The sequence below is a fragment of the Peromyscus eremicus genome, chromosome 5 (assembly GCF_949786415.1).
Source record: "Peromyscus eremicus chromosome 5, PerEre_H2_v1, whole genome shotgun sequence".
Taxonomy (NCBI): Eukaryota; Metazoa; Chordata; class Mammalia; order Rodentia; family Cricetidae; genus Peromyscus; species Peromyscus eremicus.
In genome coordinates this window covers 32,761,350-32,786,082 of record NC_081420.1, presented here as the reverse complement: position 1 = coordinate 32,786,082, position 24,733 = coordinate 32,761,350, and the positions used below count along the sequence as shown (strand labels likewise).

At 45.1% G+C, this 24,733-nt stretch overlaps 1 protein-coding gene and 1 pseudogene across 1 annotated transcript in view; one reads left to right on the top strand and one right to left on the bottom strand.

Moving 5' to 3' along the window:
• The first annotated feature begins 2,607 nt into the window (after positions 1-2,607).
• The window catches only part of Mboat1 (membrane bound O-acyltransferase domain containing 1), a 105,879-nt gene continuing 83,753 nt past the window's right edge, over positions 2,608-24,733 (top strand). Inside the window, exon 1 of the mRNA XM_059262340.1 lies at positions 2,608-2,829. Within this exon, the coding sequence (XP_059118323.1) occupies positions 2,734-2,829 (96 nt within the window). The 5' untranslated portion in view covers positions 2,608-2,733. The remainder of the gene's footprint in view (positions 2,830-24,733) is intronic.
• On the bottom strand, positions 16,508-16,686 carry LOC131912164 (U2 spliceosomal RNA; annotated as a pseudogene).

Genomic DNA, 24,733 nt, shown 5'->3' with positions numbered 1-24,733 from the left:
CCCAACAACAGTGGCATATACCTTTCCACAACAGGCCACAATCTTTATCCGATCTTTTTTATACCTGACCTTCAGTTTTTATCATGATGTACTGCTATAGATAACATTCATTTTCATGGAGCTATCCCTGCCTCCTTGTTTTTGTTTGCTTGTTGGTTTGCTTATGATTTTGAGTGCAGGTGCCCTTTGAGGCCAGAGGTACAGGCAGTTGTGAACCACCGACATGGGTGCTGAGAAATAAACTCAGGTCCTCTGAAGAGCTGCAAGTACTCTAAATCACTGAGCCACCTCTCCAGCCCCCTCACCCCCAGAGGACAATTTCTAGAAGTCCAAGGAGCTTAGCCTTATTATGGGAACCATTTGCTTGAGGATATTAAGCCAGTGGCCTACTTCTGTTCTGTCCATTCCCATCTAAGAGTTTCCTTCTCTTTCTTTAGACAAGTTCTAGACAATCCTAGGCTGCCTCCAAACGTCTGGGCTCCAGGATGACTCTGCCTCAGCCTTCCCAATAGATAAGACTGCACATATACCATGATCCTCCCTTTTCATTTTTTAAACAAATGCGTGCAGCCCCCATCTAATTTCAATAGCACCTCCAGGGTGCTAGAAGATCCCCTCCCCATGATGATGGACGACTGGTAATGGGGCCTATTGAAACTTCCTGAATGGATTTAGGATGCCATAGTCCTGAAGCTGGTCCACAAAGGCTGGAGGTCCACAAAGGCTGGCGGTCCATGGAGGCTGGAGGTCCACAGAAGCTGGAGGTACATAGAGGCTGGAGGTCCACAGAGGTTGGAAGTCCATGGAAGATGGAGGTCCATGGAGGATGGAGGTCCACAGTTGTGTCAGGAACACTGGAGGTAGAGGCATATGGGAGGTAGGAGATCAGCAGTGTCATCACAGGGAGTAGTCATTCTTCTCTGTATCTCAGTATTCTGTGCAGGGGCTCCATAGGACAGAACGAGGGTTTACTCTGTAGTCTCTTACTGGCTGCATAAATAGTACCTTATAGATCCTGTAAGCTCATGGGGATGTGGCACATCTCCAGTTTGTCATTATCACCATCTTGTAAGGATGCTGAGAAATAGCTTTAGACATGATGTGGATCTTCTCTTCTCTGAAGTGGACTTCATGTTCAACTACTTCTCACTCCAACAGAAAGGCCCCAGTTTCCCAGTCATTCTACAGTTTAAGCAAAGGGCTGTAGGGGCTGGCAAGATGGCCCAGGGGTTAAGAGCGTTTCCTGCTCTTCCGGAGGACTGGAGTTCTGTTGCCAGCACCCATGATGAACTGCTCACTATTGCCTGTAACTCCAGCTCTGACTCTGTCTTCTGGCCTCCAGAGGTACACACACACACACACACACACACACACACACACACACACACTCACACACACACACATGCTACGGGCTCTAGTTTCTGGCTTCCTTTTGGTTCAGTAGGTTCCTGGGTGTTTCTCAAACTTCCAATTTGAACAGCTACTTTGACACTGGCTAGATGCAGCAGAGTCCTAGGTGCTGGGAGGGTCTCCCTGATGTTTTTAAATATATATCAAAGTTGAAAAGGATTTCCCAAGCATACGGAGATGTTGTGGCCAGTGAAGAGCTGCCAGCATGTGCATAGTAAAGAGCAAACACAGTTTACAGTTAAGAAACAGCTCCTGGTCAAAGTGAGATGAAGCTAGCAGTCTCCAGTGTCCGCCTGGGTGAAGCAGGGCCTGTGGGTCGGGCTGCTGGAAACTGCGGCTTGACCGGAAAGGGTAAAGACAGACCAGCCTTGGGTGCTGGGGAGATGGCTCAGGACCTAAGAGCATTAACTCTCCTGCAGAGGACCTGAATTCAGTTTCCAGCACCCACCCGGTGGCTCACAATCACTGTAACTCCACGGTCTCTTCTGGCCTCCAGAGGCATCCGGTCACAAGGGCACACAAATGTGTAAAGTAAAATAAACATTGAGAGAGAGAGTGTGTGTGTGTGTGTGAAAGAGAGAAACCTGTTATCCCTCACTGGGGAGGTTCAGGCAGGAGGACCAGGAGTTCAAAACAAAAACAAACAAACAGAAAACAAACAACAACGACAGAGAGAAAGAGAGAGACAGAGAGACACACAGAAATAGTGAGGGAGGGAGGGAGGAAGCGGGGGCTAAGAAGAAAAGGAATATGGAGTCGAGTTTTATGGTTAGTGCGCACCTGTAATTCCAGTATTTGGGAGTTCATTGCTAGTTTAGGCTTACAGGCCATCCTGCCTATAAATAGCAAATAAATAAATCTTAAAAGTGAGCAGAATCTGGGTGTTGGCTAGCCCGAAGATCTCTTCTGGCTTCCGGAATGGCAGCAGGAACCGGGCCTGTAAAGAGAGCACAGGACACCCCTGCTGCCTGGGAGGAGAGTTAGACGACTTTGAAGGAACCCAGGGCGGCCCCCCACACCCCCGGAGGCCGACGAGCTAGGGAGCAGGCTGGGCGTCTCCCGGCCGCCCGGGGCCGGGCTCCCGGGGATCCGCGCCCTGCTCTGCCCGGCTCCTCCTCTGGGGCGTCCCCGGCTGCCGGCCAATGGGCGGCGGGCGGTGCGGAGCGGGAAGCCGAGCGCTGGGGGCCCAGCCCTCCCAGGCGCGGGGGACCTTAGCACCAGGTCCGCGCCCTGGAGGAGGCGACGGGTTCCCGCGCGATCCTCCAGAACCCTCGAGGTGACCAGTGTGCAGCGCCCGGGCGATAGCATACCCGAAGATGCAGGATGGCTGCGCAATCGCCCGCCAGCCTCTCCTACCGAACCACGGGCTCCACCTGCCTGCACCCGCTCAGCCAGCTCCTCGGCATCCCGCTAGACCAGGTAACAGCGTCCCACCCGTGACCCCGACCCTCGGTCTGGGGAGAGGGATGCGCCCGGGTCCCCGCCCACAGGCCACAGGTGCGAGGGCTTCCTTTTTCTGTGCGAAAGCTACCACTTCACCTAAACCGGCAAGTTGGACTGAACTTAAGTTTTGGTCTGTGATCGAAACTTCAGTGGTGAGATTCAGGAATCCAGCATTTTCCCACTAGTGCACTTTGGTCTTTGTGATTTTAAATTTAGGCGAGCCTACTTTAAGAATAAGTCTGATCGAGCTGGGCGTGGTGATGGCTCACTCCTCTAATCCCAATTCTCCAGAGCCCGGGGCAGGAAAATTGCTGCATGTTCCAGTCTACTGTCTAGGTAACTGAGTGAGACGCCTCAACCCCAAAACAAAACCAAACAACCACAAGAAGTAAACAGCCCGACTACGCAGGTGTGTAGGTATATAGTCTAGCATATGGCGGTGACTTGTTTGTTGAGACAGCATCTGGCTGTGTAGCCCAGACTTCCTTGACACTCACTCTGTAGTTCAGGCTGGCATTGAACGCTCTATTTTGCCTAGGCTGGGCTAGAACTTGTGGTGATCCTCTTCCTTCTGTGTGGAGATGCTTATCAGACCACGAGGGCCTTTGTTATCAGTCTTTACTCATCCCTGCTGTGGGAAGCTGATGAGTAGGGCCGGTTCTTGGGAGAAGAGGGGCTGCGGGGAAATCTTTTGAACTGTTCAGGAATTGCCTGCTACATTACAGTTAAAATTGGCAACAGTAACTTGGTAAGCAATCATATAAAGACAGCCAGGGCTGCAGCTCAGAGGTAGAGCTTGTAGTATCCAGGAGGGTCTGGGTGCTAGCCCCAGGACTAGGGGAAAAGTCTTCCTGGGGTGTAGCCTTGTTACTTTGTTTTGGGCCTCAGGCTTGTGTAAGATGCCTATTGATTTAAATGGACTCAGGGCAGGTGGGAATAAGACTCCCGCTCCCCCTACTATTTCGTTTCTGCTGAGTTTTCTGTGTTTATTTTACCTTCTTTTGCTGGGTATTGTGGTGCATGCTTGTATTTCCAGTACTTGGGAGACTGAGGCAGGAAGATTGCTTCTGTTAAATGGCACCTCAGCCATCTGTCCCAGGCTTCGAGACTTAACATCTTCAAGTTGGAGACCAGGATAGGCCATGTGGAGAGCACCAAGCCTGCCTGGGCTACATGGTAAAACCGTGGCTCAAAAATGCGAAACAAGAACAAAAATTTCCCATCTTCTTGGAGCTGTTTTCTTTCTTTCCTTTCACACTAGAGCTACCTGTACCTGCTGCCTCTCCATTCCTCCGGCAATGATGAAGTTGGACCTGGCCTTGGCATTTACTCAGCGTCCCCTCAGCTTCTGAGGTTCTGCCTACTGCCTTCTCATCAGTTGCGAAACTCTGAGAATCAGGAACTTGGTAGATCTATCAGATGTTAAGTCAATCACTCTTCACTTTGTAGTAAAGACCAGGAGTCCAAGGGACCCAGGCAGGCAGGCAGGCAGGCAGGCACAAGAACAAATTCTGTCACTCGGAAACTAAATTTATCTGTTGCTGAATTTCCATAGGAAATTTTCAGAGGGGGCTTCTCCCCCTTTGTACAGAAAGAAACAGATTGGTGAAGTACTAAGGCAAATTGAGAGGAGGCCCTAGTGTGTTATCAAGCTTTTAGCTGCATCCACCTCCCTCCCCAAGCTGTAGAATTTTTGTAAAAGTTAACCTGGTTTTTAGAAGAGATTTATTTTATTACTTTAAATTGTGTGTGTGTGTGTGTGTGTGTGTGTGTGCATTGCACATGTGTGTACACACAAGCCCCTGGTGGATATGTGTACTTGAGAACAAGAGGGTCTTGGGTCCCGTGGAGCTGGAGTTATAGGCAACTGTGAGCTGCTGGATGTGGGTGCTAATAACTGAACTGGGTCCTCTGAACGAGCAGCCTTTGCTTTTAACCTCCGAGTTATCTATCCAGCCCCCAAAGCAATCCTGTTTTGAATTTATGAAAAGGAAGAGAAGAGCATTACAGACGTGAATGATTTTAGTTCACACCACATATCAACTCAGATCATGGGATGAATGGAAAATCCTCAGGAACACTTGGCATCTTTGAGATCTTAGGTCAGCCTGACCAGCGGGGTCAGTCTGAGCTTTGGTGAAAGAAGTGCTCATCATATGATACCTTAAATCACTTGTTTTCAGCCTGGGGGAAAAATCCTGAGCCATAACTAGTATAATTTGGGACCAAACTGTGGCAGTGGGTTTGTCTTTGATCATTTCCCCAGTGTCTCAAGGTTTCACGTTCCTGTTCATACTTTTTAATAAATCACATTTCTGTGATTGCCTTCAATCTCTAGCTTTCCCTGCATCAAGAAGTTTATTATTGAGGTTGGAGAGATGGGCGAGCAGTTGAGACTGCTTGCTGCTCTTCCAGAGAACCTGAATTTGGTTTCCTTCACCCATATGAGGCAGCTCACCACCGTCTGTAATTCCAGCTCCAGAGGATCCATGCATGAGTTTGCACACACACACACACACACACACACACACACACACACGCACACACACATATGCACGCGCACACCAAAAGAAAAGAAATCTTTTAAAAAGTTTATTATCCGCAAAACCCTGTACTATGCTCTGTGTCCTGGCTTGTGGGAGGAACTCTTTGTTTCTGCTCATCTGATGATCCTTTTTACCTGTTCTTGAGGGCAGTCTGAGATAGGAATGCTTGTGTCCAGTTATGTCTATGATAGAAGTCTATAGCTGTTTTTATAGCTTTTTTTAAAAAAAATATGTACTTGCCTTGCCTGACAAGCTCCTGAAGCTGTTAAGTGTGAAATTCTTATTTAATGACAGACAGCTAGAGCACTGCAATTCAAATGAAGTATAGGAAATGGGGATGACTCAGAGCTTCTGCAGCTTGGATATGTTTGCTGAAAACTGTGTCATGAGGTCCAGAGAGATGGCTCAGTGGGTTAAAAGGCATTTGAGGCTAGCCTGATGACTTGAGGTCAATCCTAGGGACCCACGTGATGAGAGGAGAAAACCAACTTCCACGGGCTGTCCTGTGACCTCAGCATGTGCACACACACTCGTGCACAATATAAATGATATATATAATATATTATACTATATATTATTACATATGTTATCTCTCTCTCTCTCTCTCTCTCTCTCTCTCTCTCTCTCTCTCTCTCACACACACACACACACACACACACACACACACACACACACACACACACAAACCCTAAAAGACTAAACCTGATTTTCTAAACGAACCTTTGTCTGTGTGGCCATGGATTATCTAGACACTAACCTTCACTTAGGATTAATTAGGTAAGGAATGGAGGATGAGGTGAAGGCTCATGTTCTCTAGAGAGTTCTGACTTTGGAGTACAACATGATGAACTTTAAATTGAACCGTAGCCTCCATGATTACAAAGCATGGCCGGCTCAACCACCTGAATGGAATCTGGAGTTCTGACATTATTCATTCATGTGGTGTGTGATTGTAGCTTGGGAACAATGCTCATAGGGAAGAATTATTTTTCAGATTTTGAGGGATGTCAGTGTGGTGGTGGTGAATTCTGGGGGCCGAGGACATCAGTGCCTAATGGTGTCCCCAAACTTTATGTGTTTTTATCAAGGGTCAGTTAAGCCTTAGGCCATGATGCTTTGCCCAGGTTTGTTCGTTCATTCATTCGTTTGTCCATTCGTTCGTTCATTTGTTCCTTCCTTCTTTGCTTCCTTCCTTTCTTCCTTCCTTCCTTCCTTCCTTCCTTCCTTCCTTCCTTCCTTCCTTCCTTCCTTCCTTTCCCCCTCCCCTTCTCTCAATTTATCATCTGCTGAGAAAGAGACAGACTAGAATTAGAATCCAGGAAATGATACTGAGGTTAAAGTAGCCAGGGTTTAAGAGTTTAACATAGACCTGTGATCCCATTTAAAGGAGAACTCATGGGGCTGGAGAGATGGCTCAGTGGTTAGGAACACTTGCTGCTCCAGCAGAGGACCTGGGTTTGGTTCCAGCATACATACAGTGGCTCACAATCATCTGTAACTCCAGTTCTGGGGAATTGACCTCTTCTGACAGCTGAGGGCACCAGGCATGCATACATTCATACATGCAGACAAAACACTCATACACACAAAAATACATCCTGCCGGGCGGTGGTAGCGCACGCCTTTAATCCCAGCACTCAGGAGGCAGAGGCAGGTGGATCTTTGTGAGTTTGAGGCCAGCCTGGTCTACAGAGCAAGATCCAGGAAAAGGCGCAAAGCTACACAGAGAAACCCTGTCTCAAAAAAACAAAAAAACAAACAAAAAAAAAACCCCCAAAAAATACATCCTTTTTTTAAGTGCACTCAAGAAGGCTAGCCTTGGAGACCCGGCACTAGGCTAATGGTGACCCAGCAGAAGATTATTACGCTGAGATCTGTGACCTCAGGTTTCCTTGAGCTTTTGGTCACCTGGTTGAAGTCCTTGGCTATGCTTGGAAAACCCAGGTTCTGTTCTTATCTAAGTCTTGCCTCACATTAAAAGCTCGGCTCACATTCCACAGCCATTGTTAAATACATTAAACATTTATTTAATCCTGTTAGTACCAGGTACTTGGCTGTGTGGTGAAATAAAGTCAAGGTTCCCACTGTAGAAAAGTTTATGTATCAGCAGAGGAGAGGCTCACACAAGTAAACGGGTGTATGCTCCAGTTTGTAGCTGGCACCTCAGGGGCACGGGAAGAGAAGTGAAGGACACATTTGACTCCTGTAGACTTTATACAAACAAGACACTGTGTGAAAGTCACCTTGTATTGTGACATTGCTGGGTTTGCAGACGATTTCAAACTCAAGTTTCTTCATGGTTTCATGAAACTGCTTCCCCGGGGGATTTTAGATACCCAAAAAATGTCTGTTGGTCATAACAGAAGATGCCAATGTTGTTAATTATTAAAGTTCTATGCAAAGAACGGTATTCTGATTTTGTGAATTTTGGTCCCAGGGATTGAACTGAGGGCCTTGAAAACACTAGGGCACACTCTCTACTAAGGAGGTGATCCCAGCCCAGGAACCTTGTTTGTTTGTTTTGTTTATTTGTTTTTGAGACAGGATTTCTCTAGTCTTGGCTGTCCTGGAACTTGCTTTGTAGACCAGGCTGGCCTTGAACTCATAGAGATCTGCGCCTCTGCCTCCTGAGTGCTGGGATTAAAGGTGTACACCTCCATGCCTGGCTTGGAACCTTGTTTTTAAAGGGGACGAGAGGTTGGCCTTTAGAAAGAAGGGACCTCATTCTAACACCGCCGTTGTCTGTGCAGCCTCCAGACTGTGGCTTGGGTTTGCTACATCTAGCCTCAGCTCAGGATGGGCGTGAACACCCATCAGGACACAGAGCATCAGGCAAGAGAAAGCCTTCCCACCTCCAGCTCCCCTCCCCATCCCTCTTCTTTCCCACCTTCTTGCTTCTTCTTCAGCTTCAGTCAGTTTGGCAAAGCCAAATCTCTTCCCAGTTAATATTCCTGTCATTGTTGGGTGTTGTAAATGACTGGGTTACAAAGGAGATTAATTGGTTAGACCTCAGGCCACAAGAATCAAGTTTCCTTTGGGTTCAGAGGGATTCCAGAGTCATGGGAAGCAGTGATTCAAGCATGAGTAAAGTGATCCTGACACTAAAAGCTCATTTGGGGTAAGACAGGGATGTATTTTCTGGGTACCACCTGGACTAACAGAGTCTTCCTCAGAACTTGTTGGCAATGACCCATCTAAGCCAGGTGTGGTGGCTCACATCTGTAATTTTAGCAATTTAAGGCAGAAAGATTTCTGAGATTTAATAGAGTGAGTCTAAGGGAAGACATTGAAGGGTTGAAGTACAGAAAGATTGTCATGCTACAGTGATACAGGAGGTCATTGCTGAAGGAGGCAAGGATACAGGGTGCAGCATCTTTGAGGATGGGTGAAGGTTTAGAGTAGTGGTCCTCAGCCTTCCTAACGCTGCAACCCTTTATTATAGTTCCTCATGTCGTGGTGACACCCCAACCATAAAATTATTTCCTTGTTACCTCACAACTGTAATTTTGCTGCTGTTATGAATCATAATGTAAATATCTGATATGCAGGATATCTGACATATGACCCCTGTAAAAAGGTTGTTCGACTCCCTTAAAAGTTGAGAACCATTGCCTTAGAGCGATCATTAAGGGGGTGTATTAGTTACTTTGCTTATCTCTGTGACTAAATACTTGAAAAGAAATAACTTGTGAGAGGAAAGATATGTTTAGCCCATAATGTGAAGGTATAGTCTATCATGATAGGAAAAGCATGGTGATGGGAGAGGCCAGTGGAGACATTGGGTCCATCTATCAAGGCAGGGAAGGCAGATGGTGGGAGAGGCCAGTGGAGACATTGGGTCCGTCTACCATGATGGAGAAAGGCAGGTGGTGGGAGAGGCCAGTGGAAGCAGGAACTCATGGTGGCTGCTTCTTCACATCCACAGGGAAAGCAAAGAGAGAACAGGAAGTGATGTCAGACTGTCATCAGCATCCCATTTTCTCTAGTGAAACCTCACCTCCCCAAGATTTCAAACCAGTGACACCTGCTGGGCACCAAGCATTCAATCACAGGAGCCTGTGGGGGACATTACACACCCAATCCTAATGGGGATTGAAGAAAGAGGTCAATGCAGTGTGCTACCACGTAAAATCCACTCACTGGAAATGACATTTCTAGTGGTTTACTGTGTGTGTGTGTGTGTGTGTGTGTGTGCGCGCACACACACAGGGGCATATAAATGTCTGTGTGTGGAGGCCAGAGTACAACTTCCAGTGCCATTCTCAGGGTTATCATCTGCCTCCTTTGAGACAGGGCCTGTCACTGCCCTAGAGCTCACTCCTTAGGCTCGGCCGGCTGACTAGCCAGTCTAGGGAGGCTCCCATCTCTGCAGCATCAAGGCTGCACTTAGAAAAGTGTCACCACACCACCAGTGTTCACATGGGTGCTGGGGATCAAATTCAGGTCCTAATGATTGTAAGGGACATGCTTCACTGTCTGAGCCATTTCCTCTGGCTGTCCAACTTTCAGAGCATGCGTCACACCTTTGCATTTCTTTCAACAGCTCCTTCTGGGAGCAATATGGAACACATGAAGTTTTCAGAGAAGGCTATTGCGAAGTTAAGAAGGGGTGTTGAAGGATGCTGACAAGTAGGCCAAAGTGAAAACAGTGAAAAGGGAGCTGTAGAGGTGAGGGTGGGGGCTGAGATTCTTGAGTGGAAGGTTTCTGGGCTACCGTGCAAGGCAGGGTGTGGGCGTGGGGGTTAGGGTAAAAGCCGGGTCACCTGCACAAGCCCCAGGTGCCGAGGAGCTGATGGATTGCCCTCATGGTTGAAGCTGCTCCTGTGTATTTGGGGCTTTGAGATGGAGAAGATATGAGGTATGTAAGATCTCAGGACTGCGGAAAGTTTCGGGCAACAGGAAAAAAGAGCAAAGGAGGATATGACCCGCAGTGCCAGCCTTCCTGTTGAATTGTCTCATTGAATGCTAGCACCGGGGGGGAGTCTGGAAGGAGAAGAGGTTTTGCAGAACGGTGGAAGAAAAATGATCCCAGGCAGCAGTGGGGTTTTGAGGAAACACTGACCCTTTTCTCCTGACATTGACTTTGCAGTTTTAGTGGTGAAATGGGAGCGAAGTGAGGTTAGTAGTGGGAGGGAGGAGGCCTGTGGGGAGATGAGTCACGAGGAGGAAGTCAGGAGCGCACTGGTGAAGGCTGGGAGTGGAGCTTGTGTGCTGAGTCTGAGGTTAGGCTAATGGGATGGTCTAGGGAGCTGAGTCTGAGATTAGGCTAATGGGATGGTCTAGGGAGCTGAGTCTGAGGTTAGGCTAATGGGATGGTCTTGGGAGGTGCAGGTATTTCCCTGAAGCCAGTGAGTCCAGAGACCTTCCTCAGAGGTTGCAGTCTTTCCTAGAGCAGTATATGACTGTGGTGGAAAGTTTCTTTGTGCCTCTGAAGAGATGGCAATGGGGAGGTAGAAGGTGGCTCTGGGGAGCAGCTAGAGAACATCACATGGGTGTGTTAGGGCCACATAGGTATAAATTTTATATTCCATACTGTTGGGGGACAAGGCTGGTGGGGTGGGGGTGCCCCTCACTCCAGCCCTCTCCTGGAACTCACTTGGTAGCCCAGGCTGGCCTCGAACTCACAGAGATCCGCCTGCCTCAGCCTCCCAAGTGCTGGGATTAAAGGTGTGCGCCACCACCGCCCAGCCCTCTCCTTTTAGATAAGGACTCTGTACACATGGAGCAGGAAGATGAACAGTCTCCACCCTAGGGTCTCCAGGATGTCCCTCACACAGAATATTGGTTTATGCCACAGTGTGGTGGCCGGAAGAAGGGCTGGTAGATTGTCTGTGTGACCATGTATTCCCTAGCATTTGAAGCAGGCACTCTGGGACTTTAACTTTCCTGCTGTGGATAAGAGGTGGTCTTCACATCTTGGCCTCAACTTGCCTATCTGGCTTAATGACATTATAAACTCTACATATTGAAGGCCTGTGCTATTGGCATCTAGCCAGTTGTTATGGCTACACGATCTCAATCAACTGATAGGCAAAACTAAATAATCAAAAGGCAGGGGCTGGGAGACAGCTCATTTGGTAATCAGGACCTGAGATAGATCCCAAGAACTCTTATAAAAAGCTGGGCACACTTGTAATCGAAGGGCTAGAGAGGTGGAGAGAGGCAGATCTCTGGGACTCTTAGTCTCCACATGCACACCTGTACGTATACACATGAACTGGAATATACACACACACACATGTGTATACACACACACACACACACACACACACACACACACACACACACACACATACTTCAGAGGCATTCCCCTAATTTCAAATGAAGGAACACATCCCCAGGATTTGCAGGGCTTGTCTGTAGTTCCTCAGGTAGGAAGAGGAAGAGGCAGGGTTTGAACCCGTGCTGTTGCTGAAGGCTCTGTGTTATTACTGCACTGTGTCCCAGCCACACTGAGCCACCTTCTCACCCCAGTGGATGGTTCGGTCCCTGTCCCTCCAATGTCTTCACAGCTTCCAGCCTCTGGGCACACACTTCCTCCCCTGGCACGTTGTTCCTAGCCTGTGCCTTCTTGTCCGCCTCCATTCCTCCTGGTCCCCTCTTCCCCGGGGCCTGGGAGAGCTCTTGATTTTTCCCATGGTTCTTCTTTTTGTGACTGTCGTGGTTATTATATTTTAAAATTTATACAGATATCTGAGGACTGTTCGGCTAGCCCAGCATCTTAGAATTTGAAAAAAGGCTAAGTTTGAATGAGAATACAGTTTCCTGACTAGATAAAGGGATAAAACAGTGGATGCCATCCTGTATAAATGGCTGCATTCATGCCTAAGGTACATTGGGTTTCTAAAAAAAAAAACTATGCCGGGCATGGTGGCACACACTTTTAATCTCAGCACTTGGGAGGCAGAGGCAGAGGCAGTGGATCTCTGTGAGTTCCAGGCCAGCCTGGTCTACATAGTGAGTTTCAGAACAGCCAGGGCTATGTAGAGAGACACACCCCCACCTTGTCTCAAACAAACAAACAAACAAACAAACAAATAAACAAACCCCAAACCAAAACAGTAACAACAAAAATTGTGATCTTGCCCCTGGTTTACATTTTATTGTCATCACAACAAATGGGTAATATTGTTGCAGCTGATTTTTTTGTAATTTACATAAAGTAATAGCAATAAACACCAAGTATAATTTCCCTCCAAAGTTCAAACTTATAAAGTCAGTATTTTGTTTCCTGTGCTGGGTTTGAACCCAGGGCGTCGTGAATGCCAGGTAAATGCTGTAGCGCTGAGCCGCACCTCTGATTCCCACTCTTTTGATTCTGCAGACACTCTCTTTCTTATTATGGGGCCTCTTTCCTTATGTCTCGGGCATGTATTTATTATTCAGTGTTTTCTGCCCCGCCCAACACTGGAAGTCTGCTTTTAAAAGTTACACTTTGAGTACCCCAAGTACTCAGTGGCCAAGCACACCTTGCCTCATGTGAAGTGCAGAGATAAACGTGGTCTGTGCCTTCCAGGAGGACCTGTAGATGCTTGTTAAACTGCTCTCTTGGCATGTCAAAGTGTTCAGTGTGCATGCGTGCACTCCATGCCTAGACCTTGAGGTCTCAGAACCTCTGGGTGCCCCCCCCCCAGTGCTAGAAGGAATGCTCCTGGAGAAGAGAGAGAAAAGAGGAGTTGGTGGGGGGCGGTGGTTCTGGGCTAGGTGGGACAAGCAGAATATTCTAGACAGAAGCAGTTTCAGCACAGGCGCCAAGATTTAGAAGAGTCACATTCTTTGTGGGTAGCGATCACCATCGCAAAACAGAATGTCAGCAAACAGAGTTTAAAGGCCTGATTGTCCTTTAGTAGTGGTTTAGGAATCTGAGTTGTAGTGAGGAGGTGGCTTTACAGGCTGAAAGGCTAAGGGAAGCAGAAATAAGAAATAAAACCAGACACTAAGTTATGTCAAAGTTATTTTTCAGGGCTAGTGAGATGGCTCAGCAGGTAAAGGTGTTTGCCACAAAGCCTGACTACCTGAATAAAGTTATCCTCTGATGGTGCCCCCCCTCCCCGCTAATCAGATAGAAAACTCAAAATTACTGTACCAAGGTGGAACTCCCTTGCCAAGTAGCTTAGATTACCTTGGTGGGGAGGTCTTTTTTCCCCCCTTTGAGGGGTCTCACACAGCACAGAGTGGCTTCAAACTCACTGTGTCCTGAAGATAACCCTAACCTACTGATCCGCTTGCCTCTACCCCCAGATTGCTAAGACTAATAGGGGTTTACCACTGTGCCTGGATTGCTAGGAATCAAACCTAGGGAAGTGAACTTCAGGCATGCCAGGCAAGTATTTTATCTACTGAGCTACATTCCCAACCCCTGGGGGACCTATGTAGCTTTGATTACTGCAAGCCTCCCTTTAAAAACAAAACAAACAACAAAAAACAAACAAACAAAGCCACTGGTCCATTTGGGGGTTGATTTTTGTGTGCGTGACCCTGCTCTGGTTTATAAGAATCTGGATCTAAGAGCAGATGCCGATTCTTAACAAAGGCCTCCAGTCATTTTTTTATTAATGTCAGTGAGAGCGAGTGTGAGGCACCTTTGTATGCTTACAACAGAGTAGGAGTTAAATATATGTTTGTTGAATTGTGATGGAATTTTATTTACATTCTTGGTCTGGAATGAATGACTAAGTTGAGATAAATTTGGGAAGCAGTTTTTTTTTTTTTTTTTTTTTTTTTTTTTTTTTGCCAAGAGAGTTAGGCCTGTGTATTATTTAGAGCCTGAATTTCGTGCCGATTAGATCTATTTCTACTTTCTGGCTCCATTACTGATAATCTAATTATGCTTAATTATAACATACTCCATTTCTGTTCTCTTCATGTGGAGTTGAAGTACCATATCTGGAGATTACTGTTGATTTCTGTGTTGTTTCTGGATAAGTTGACTCCAGTTTACGTATATAATGTCTAATGCTTTTCTTTTTCTGTCTAGAGTCAAATCACATATTAAAAAAAAAATCTCTCAAATATTCCGAAACATGGTCCTTGAAGTCTATAAGAGAAATTTAGGGACAGATGTACTTGAAGAGATACACTCTGCAAACAGCTTTGGTGGCAGCAGCTTGTGCAAATTCAGTGTGTGTCCTTGAGAAAAGAGATCTTCTGTTCAAGCAAGTGAGGCCTCTGAGCAGATAGACACAGGAAGAACTTTCTTCAGTTGAAAGACAATTTTTAGAAATTTTGCCGGGAGCACAAGACTAGTTAGTCTTGAAGTAAAAATGTGTTTTAGTAGAAGACTGCCATCCCCTAGGCTGAACTGTGACTACCCCCAGCCAACTGAACTTATTAACCCATTTCTAATGTGCTTTTAGTTCTCTAAAAAAAAACGTGGGCTTGGTGAATCATTGACCAACTTCCTTGTAATACCCAAGCTCTGTTTGTACCATTACTTAAGTTTTCAGCGGTTAATCTTCTTTTGTGTGTTTGTGATCTTATCTGCCTTAGGTATGGATTTGAAGGTCCATGCTAGCATCAACACAGCTTAAAACACTGAATTCAGATTTCTGGGCTGAGCGTCTGGGGACCACCCATCCATATGTTACCACCATCTTCCATCTTTAGGTTTAGTTCCCTAAACAACGCAGAACTCTGCTCAGGTTCTGGTCAAGTTTGGAAAAGAACAAGGGGACAAGTGATGTGATGTGTTTGCTTTTCGCTTGTTCTAAACTCTCATTTCACACCGGGGGTTAAGGTGAAAAATGCTCTCTGGGGTTATTTCCCCTCTCTGCTTGGTCCTTCTTGATCATTCTGCAGCTCCAACCTGTGGCAGGTGATTCAGAGGGATGACTCAGCCCAGGTACTTGGAGAGGGGCTGCAAAGAGGAACTCACCAGATCCAAAGGTCGTGCAGTGAAGTCACTTGTCCCACTCAAAAGTTCTTTGTTTCTAAGTTTTTTTTCCCCTCAAGGGTATTAATTTTTACTCTTTTGTTTACTGAAGCCAATGACAATAGGAATCTAGTATATATCTTTCTAGTATATTAAATATTTTATCATTACTTTTTTTGGTTGTTGTGGATGAATTTTGAAAATTAACCTTTCTGTCAGGCGTGTATACTCATGAGTATTATCCCAGCATTCTAGAGGCTGAGGCTGGAGGATCAATATGAATTTGATGCCAGCCTGGGATACATTGTGAATTCCAGGCCAGCCTTGTTGTATAATGAAATAGTGTCTCAAACAAACAAACAAACAAACAAACAAACAAACAAACAATTAAATTTTAGACTAGGTAGCATATACACTTGGTATCAAACACATAGGCAGACAGAGAAGGATGGATAGTGCAGGCCGGTCTCTCTCCTCTGCTCATCCATTTTCCAGATGGCTCTTCCCCTTCCCTATGTTTCAGACACAATCTATGTCTATGTGCACCCAGAATCTTGTCTGCTCTCTGCACACGTGACAACCTACAGTTCTTCAGCGTGCTTTTTCCCTCTGCTACTTTTTGCTCCTCCTCCACTTACCCTTGTTTCTTAGAAACTGATTCATATCATCCCGTGGAGCTTTGAAGATACCTGACCTCCTTTCTGCCCTTTCTGTTCCATTTCTGTCCTTGTAGGGACAGCCATGGCCTTTTGCACACACCAGCCTGCTGTTGTTTGGGGTGTAAGGGGCTGGGCAGGTCTCTGAACACCTGACCCGGAATACAGAGAGTTCTGATAGTCCCTTCAGGTGGGAGCTATGAGAGGAGAGACTTGTTTTCACTGCCCCCCTCAGACAGACAAGAGAAGTGAGACACACCTGTAAGGACATGGATTCCAGCATCCCCGTGCAGCAGGCTGAAAATGGCTCCATCTTTGGCTAGCTTGCTGATCAAGGCACTTAACCTGGAAGTCTTGATAATTCACATCCACTGGAAATGGTACCCTTTGCAATTATTATTATTTGATGTGGTACATTCTGGGAGGCATTCTAATACCAGGTGGATGCATGGGGTAGATGGAGAAGGCTCTTTTTTTTTTTTCTGAGACAAGGTTTCTCTGTGTAGCTTTGCACCTTTCCTGGAACTCGCTTTGGAGAGCAGGCTGGCCTCGAACTCACAGAGATCCGCCTGCCTCTGCCTCCCGAGTGCTGGGATCAAAGGCGTGCACCACCACTGCCCGGCCTGGAGAAGGCTCTTAATCTTTCTCCCGTTTAAATAAAAATCCATTGACTTTGTTGTTGTCAGATAGAAGACACACCAGGAATTAAACTGATAAGAACACATGCTGCACTTGATTTTAGCAAAAGCTGAGAAGCCATGCAAACTAGGCTCCTTCTGGTATCAAGGACGGGTTGGCTTTAGGTGATAAAGAAGGACGTTTTAAGAGTCAGGACCACCACAAACTAAGAGCCTTCATTCCTTTCTACTTTCCAGTGGGCTTGCCTTAAAGGTCATAGCTGTATATTTCACAGTTTTATTATTTCTCTAAATGAAAGGGGCTCCTTTTGGTGTGTATTGGCCAAAGTGGATTGGCCTTTGTGATTCTGGAATCTTCTCCCTGGTAGCGTAAAGGCTGAATGTCTTAGGAACTTGCATGCTACTCTGTAGAAGAGTTCATGCAGAGAACAGCTTTTCACTCTTGTCTGTCAGGGAAGAGCTTTTTAGCCTCTCTTTCCATGAGAAAGGAGCATTGCCTGGCCTGGTCTCCCAACAACAGCTGTCAATTTACCTATAGGTTATTTAACAAAAGGGAACCCATGTGGGTAGATTGTGTAGGGAAAATTAATTTAACTTTTTCTTAAATTGTTTTTTAAATATGTGGGGCATGAGGTGGACTTCACAAAGGCCGCAGAAGCCAAACTGGCCTACCTCTTGCTGCCTTATAAACATTTTGCACAGCCTATCTGTCTCCTCTGCCTCCTCCTCCTCCTTCTTTTTCTGACAGAGACTCATGTCTCCTAAGCTAGTCTCAAACTCGATATGTATGGAGAAGTAGCCTTGAACTTCTGATCTTCCTGTCTCCACTTCTCCTGTTCCAAGATAACAGACATGCAATACCATGCTTGCCTTATTCGATTCTGGGGCTCAGATGCTGAGCCTTGTGCTTGGTAGGCAAGCACTCTCCCAACGAAACTGCATCCCTAGTCCGTATTCTCGGTTTTATGGTTAATTTTCCACTTTACAAAACTTAATTTGCTGTATTTCTCATCTTTCCACTTAAGCATTTAGAATGTCTTTAGAGATGGCTTTATTTGACTCTGGTTTTGCTGTCTTAGTTTATAAGATAATGAGGTTGTAAATGAAAAGCAGTCATTTCATCGAGATCCAAGGTGGGGCCCTGACTCATGATAATGAATAAGAAATTATGATTGTGTGTCTTAGCTAGTGGACATTACAGAGAAAATTTGAAGGAAAGCAGTGGGTTATAAAGTAATTTAGAAATGAACTTCTCATGGCTTTATCAGAGTTGTAAAGCCACATCCTGCGTACTTGGCAACCTTCAAACACCTGTTAGTCTAGAGTAATGTGTATCTAGGTTTGGTTCCACATGGTACTTTCTGGGTGAATTGGAGACATCAGGAAAGAGGAAGGAACATGTCTCTAAGAAAATCAGGCTGGCCAAAGACTGCTAAACCAAAGGAAGTGAACTGAAGTAAGATGGGTTGACTAAGAAGGGCACAAAGCCATATGATCATGGAACAGCTACCAAGAAGACCTCAATGTGCTGTTTAGGCAGCCAGGCAGGGTGGGGTATCAGTGAGGAAGGGTGGGGTGTCAATGAGGTATCAATGGGGCAGGGTGAGGCATTATTGGTGGGGCAGGGTGGAAAATCATTAGTAGGGTAGGGTTGGGGTATTAGTGGGGCAGGGAGTGGTACTAATGGGACAGGAAGGGGTATTAGTGGGGCAGAGTTGGGTATCATTGGGGCAGGGTGGGGTATCAGTGAGGCTCGTTTCCTGAAGAGGACCTTGAACATGGAGGGCAGTTTTTTTGCTCTGCTAACTTTTAAAGAATTCTCTTCAGTTCCTGAGAAGGTTCTATCGTCATTGCCATATTCATAAAAACTAAAAATGACCATCTCACCGGCTCCAAGCATTCTCTTTTTTTTACTAGATCAGATGTACATGGAAATGACCAATCCATCACTATAAACCCATGCTTAGCTTAATATAAATACAGAAAGTAACAAAGAAAAAAATATAGATATTTGAGGATTCAAAGGTTAGCCCCACATGCTTACATTCGCTTCGTCTGTCAGCCAGGCAGCCTGTAAGAATTAAACTCTTTCAGCAGTGGGTGGACCTAAGCCTAGATCATGGTTTCTAATGCAGTTCTCCATCACAAGGAACTGGAGTCCTTGGAGAAATACTTCTAGTGCTCAACTGTGAAATCTATAATATGAACCTGGAGTTGTTTGTAGTTCCAGAAAGTATAGAAGTACCCAAAAGCAACTGTCTCCCCCAAAATAAATAAAATTTATAGATTATGGTGGTCGGTTGAAGGAGCCAGTTGAAAATGGAGAATCCTGGAATAAAGTGTGCAACTAATAAAGAAAGAACTATATGATTGTGGGAGGATGTATTTGAGAAGTTTATAACATAGACATACTTAGAGATGGTAGACATTTCACAGGTATGAAGTACACATTCCGTAAGCTCACACCAGGAAGTGTGAGTGCCTGGACAAATGATGGCTTAGACAGCTAAGTGGAGGAAGCAGGGCGGTAAGGACCCCTCCCCCTCAGAAGAAACTTACATAGAATACTCTGTATTTTACACAGAACATCTAGAACGTTCTATAGAATACTAGTTAATTTATAACCTCCTCTATTACAGCTCTGCATGTTATAGTGTGCGAACAGAGTGGGGCAAGTGACCTCACGGTGAGGAGCCAGGGATCGCTTCAATGTGTGTTCACATAGGCAGTGATGGCTTCGTCCACAGCAGGTCACCCTGAACATGTGCACAAGTGGCATTTTACTGCTCTGACCTTCCTTGCAGAAAGCCATAACCCCCAAATCCTGTATGATTATGAGCAAAGTATGGGGCAGATACTGAGTTTGAGTTTCTGGCTTTTATTTCATTTCTTGAGAAAGCATCTCCTGTAGCTCAGGCTGACGTCAGACTCTTATACAGCCAGGTTGTTTTTAGCAACAGAACCTCCTGACTCCCCTTCTAAGAGCTGGGATTACAGATGTGCACAATCACACCCCAACTAATTGAGAGTTTCTGCAAAGATTTTTCAAAGGTCAAGGTCAAAAAATAATATATTGTATATTTCAAAATGGGAGGAAGTTTTTGATATTCCTACTTTGAAGGAATGATAGGAAGGAACGATAAATGCTTGAGGCGGTACGGTAATTACTCAGATTGAATTGTTACATACTGTGTACACATTGAAACATCCCGCTTACACCACACATAAGTATGCTTTCCTGTAAGTTCAGACTAAAACCAACCTAAGAACACTAACCAGAGTTAATTCCTAGGTTTTGAAAATGATCGCGTGAGATGGATAAAGCACATACAGGAACTGACTGGCCAGTTCTCTGTAAGTCTAAAATTATTTCAGAATGAAAAAGTTGAACAAGCTTGAGAAAGGAACAGAGACCATGCAACATTTCATCACAGTACAGTGTGCACCTCCAGCTTTGGACTCTTAAGAGCCGAGCAAAGTGAGCCTGTGGTGTGGAGTGTGCATGTGTTAAACTTAACACATGGGGCGGTGTGGAGTGTGCATGTGTTAAACTTAACACATGGGGTGATGTGGAGTGTGCATGTGTTAAACTTAGCACATAGAGTAGTGTCTGGTATACGTATAATAACACACCAGACAGTATGTAGTGTATTAAAGTTAACACGCAGAGTGGTGTGTAGTGCACATGTAATAAGCCTACCACATAGGTGAAGAAAACTGTCACAGTCATCAAAACTAAGGAAAACCTGAGCTACTATCACAACAGAGGAGCCTAAAATGACAAGTAATTATGATGTGGTATCCTGGAATCCTTAAACAGAGAAGAAACATCAGGAAAGTCAGGAATCTGGAAAAGCATGAATTTTAGTTACTAATGCAAAAGGTTCATGTTACAACAGTTTAATGAGCTTAATTGGCTTTCTCTTTTTTCTTCTTTTAAAAAGTTGTTTGGTGTTTTTGTTTCCTTAAATCAATATCTCTCTCTCTCTCTCTCTCTCTCTCTCTCTCTCTCTCTCTCTCTCTCTTTCTCTCTCTCATCTATCTATAACCTTTTATGTCTGTTATTTATTATCTGTCTACCTTCCTGCCTATCTACTTATTTTTGGTTTTATTTTCAATTGTAGAACGAGGCAACCTCCCATTCCATAAAATTGAATAAATATTCCTTTGATTTGGGAAAAGGTTTTTGATTTTTTTGGACAGAGCTCTTCAGTCATGCAGAAACACGACAAAACCATGGACAGGCCACTTTAGCAGCTTCCCTCGTAAGGCAGGCCCCATGAGACCGTGTTTGTCTGCTTGCCATTGCTTTCTCAAGTTATCTGAGATTTTTCAACTCAGAACTGAGAGATTTGCTCTGGGTCTCTCCCTCAGAGGATTCAGGTGCTCTGGCCGTGTTACTGTGGGGCTGTGGGTCACAGTACATCCCACTGTGCGTTTGCCAGAGGAGTTTCTGCCTCATGGTGGTCAGGAAGCAAAGAGAGGCAGGAAGAATCTGGAGTCTCCATATCCTCCCTTTCAACGGTATACTCCCCAGTGACCTACTTTCTATTAGGCCCCACCTCTAAAGGCTCAATCATCTTCCCATAATGCCACAGGCTATGAACCAGGTCTTTAACACATGGGCCCTTGGGACACATTTAAGATGGAAACTGTAGACAATAAAATACTAGGAAAATAGCTAATAAATTAGCACCAGGTTATTGTGTGTGTGTGTAAGGTCGAGGGAATTTCATTACTGTGCCTTTGGAATCTGGTGTGGGGGCTGATGGGAGAACTCAGTGGTAGAGACCTTGTATGAGTAACTTCGTTTTTTATTTTTAGCGGCTTCTATTTGGACCCGGTGCAGGAGGCTGGTCTAGAACAGTGATCATCTAATTGTAACAATGTGTCAAAACAGTTCATTGACCGTGGTAAGCACAGTCAGCTGGTGGGAGATGTTCACCGGGAGTTTGGACTACCACTGCTGCACACTTCTTGCTGTTGAGACTTGGGAGAGCCGACGCTGATACCTTTTAACTGTGACCTAGGACTCTTAGTTTTGTTCTGCTGATGAACATCATATTTACATACTGGTGGAAATGGAATTAGGACCCGTACTTTCGGGGACTTCCCTTTTCCCCCTCTCCTCTTTTCTCCTTTCCCTCCCTCCCCTTCTTCCCTCTCTTCCTTATTTCCTTTCTTCCTTCCTCCTTCTTCCCACCCATCTCTGTTTCTCTTCCCCTTCTCCTTTTTCTGTTTTTCCTTGTGCTGGGGATCAAACTCAGGGCACACACTAGACAGTGCTATCCCACTGAGCTCTATCGCCCCCCGCCTCTGCAGAATCTTCCGGTTGAAAGACTGCAACATGAATATACAATTGCATCAGTATGTAATAGTGCTTAGTTTTACTTTCATCTTGCAGTTAGCTTTATTAAAATCTTTGCATACATCTTCAGTCATTTCTGTGAGAATGTAAGGACTTTGGCTCATCTTAAATCTTCAGGCTCCACTCTTTAAGATTTGACTTAAATGGGAATGATCTCAGAATGTTGCCCCTCCATTCTCCATTCAGTCTCTCCTTATTATAGAATGCCTTAAGTGTGTGTGTTGTTCAAACCACAGGAGTCCACTTGTAAGGAACTCGGGTATCTGCCTTGAGATAACTACAGCCCTCTTGCTTGTAAGCACCATTAGGCCAGGCAGGTGACCGTGACAACTGTCCCAACCCTTGTAGGACAAAGTTGCTAAGATAGCCAGGAGTTTCATGACAGCCATGGACACTCTGGCTGTTTCCTAACTGACACTGCCATGTTGCTGGTGTTTGGGAGAGGTGAGAGGTCAGAGCATTCTGATTGGCTTGAGCTTCCTTCTGTGTAGACTGTATCTGAGCCCCCAGCTTCCACCGTGGGGTGCAAGGATCCACCCCTCTGTAAGTCTCTAATAAATGCTGCTTGTGTAATCCTGAATTTGACTGCCCCTGTCTTTGGTTTCATGGGACCTTCTGCTTTAAAAAAAGTTTTTTTTTTTTAATGTGTGTGTGAGTGTAGGTGCCTGTGGAGGCCGGAGGCATCAGATGCCTGTGGAGCTGGAGCTGGAGCTGGAGTTACAGATAGTTATGAACTACTGATGTGCAAGCATTGGTTTATAGAGATTTCATTCTAGATCTATAGGCAATATTTATTAGTATAAGCCAGTTAAACTTTCGAGGCCTCTCCTGACATGGTGGCATACACCTGTAGCTAGAGTTTTCCTGGTCCTGCATGGACCAGGTCAGGACAAATCTCTCTCACCCTCCAGTCCCACAGCCGCTTAGACCCAACCGAGTAAACACACAGAGACTTATATTGCTTACAAACTGTATGGCCGCAGCAAGCTTCTTGTTATCTAGTTCTTATATCTTAAATTAACCCATTTCTATTAGTCTATAAGTTGCCACGTGGCTCGTGGCTTACCAGTACCTTACATCTTGCTTTTCATGGTGGCAGCTGGCAGCGTCTCGTCTCTCTGCCTCTGCCTTCCAACAGAATTCTCCTCTCTGCTTGTCCCACCTATAAGAAGCTATGCCCAAATTCCCAAATATACCAAGCTGGCTTTAGAGATAAAATTGGCTCACTCCTCTAAACCCAAGCATATTTCTAAAATAAAAGGTTGAGAGATTCTTGTGTCCTATATCAGAAGAGCCCTCTGATATGGGACCAAGAAAAACCAATATTTTTACGGTTGATTATAAATGCAATCTCTTTCTAAGAAGAAAGGGGGATAGTATAGATAATGATAGGATGAAAGGGTAAATTAATGAACTTACTTTTAGAGAACAACAACTCATTTAGAAATGTTTTACATTGCTATAGATTTTAGTTTATTGATACAAATTTAAAGTTAATTTTGTTATACTGTGTGTATATTTGTACTCTTGTTTAAGGTATTATGATTGTACAGCTCATTTAAAATTGTAATGGATAATTAAAAAATAGATTAATAATTAGTCATCTATGATAATCATACTTGTAGCCATGTCAGTTAAGTTTTCTAGGTATACATAGATATAATTCAATTAGACAGGTAATCTTCAAACACTTCAAAGACCTACAGAATATGGCATTTAAAATGTTTTAAAAATTTAGACTTTCTGGATAGTGAGACATGTCTGCTCCTGGCAGCACCGATTTACTTCAGAGAGGAGGATGGGCATCGAAGACACTCCATATGGTGTTTATCTCCACCTTGGCAAAAATAGCCATTTGGACAAAAAACTGTTCTTGCCTAGACTGCTTGATCGACTGGACATGCAGGAACCATAGGAAGGTGACCACTGAACTTTGCTTGGCAAAATGGTCCTTCAGGTTCCTGCTTTGCAGAGGAAACTGCCAGACATTCTACAGGACACAGAGAGAAGTAACTGAGAGATTCTAGGCCTGTAGGCTGAAGACAGATGCCCCAACTTTACAAAGAAACATTAGGTGACTGTCCAGGCTGCCAGCTGTCTCGGTCTACTCTTACAAGACTCCTAAAAGTTGCTTGCATCCTTCTCCCGTTTCTCAGGTAATAGTATATCCTTCTGAGGTCTTTGATGTAGTTGAAGACTAGCAGTTATAGTTACAACTTAGTATATATATAATATCTTAGATAGAACACATTAAGTATTAGATTCAGGTTCTTTAGGATAGGACACCTTTTGGAATGATCTTTGTAACATGCCATTTACCTACGCTCTAGACTTCTCTGGATTTTAGTATGTATTTCTTCCTTGATATTGTTCACATTGGTTGTAGTTCCATCTTATCTAGGTCATTATCCCTCATTACTCCTGGACAATATTTGATAACCATCCCTTTGTATATAGTCTTGTATTAGGTTAAAACCTTCTTATTTAGACAAAAGGGGGAGATGTAGTGGGTAGCCATTCCAGCTTTGATCTGGAAGTTCCAACCCCCATTGAGGGTTCGGTAGCTGTCACGCCTACAAGGCGGGGCCCAGAGAGGACCCTGAAGACCCGAGATCCAGATGCACCATGTCTCTTGGTTCCTGGATCCCCCAGACTGCACCACACCTTTTCCAAACCCTGTTACCTATCCCTTCACTTGTAAGTTACCCCACAAAATAAACCTCCCTTTTAACTACGTGGAGTGGCCTTAATGATTTCACCAATATACACCTTTAATCCTGGCACTCAGGAGGCAGAGGCAG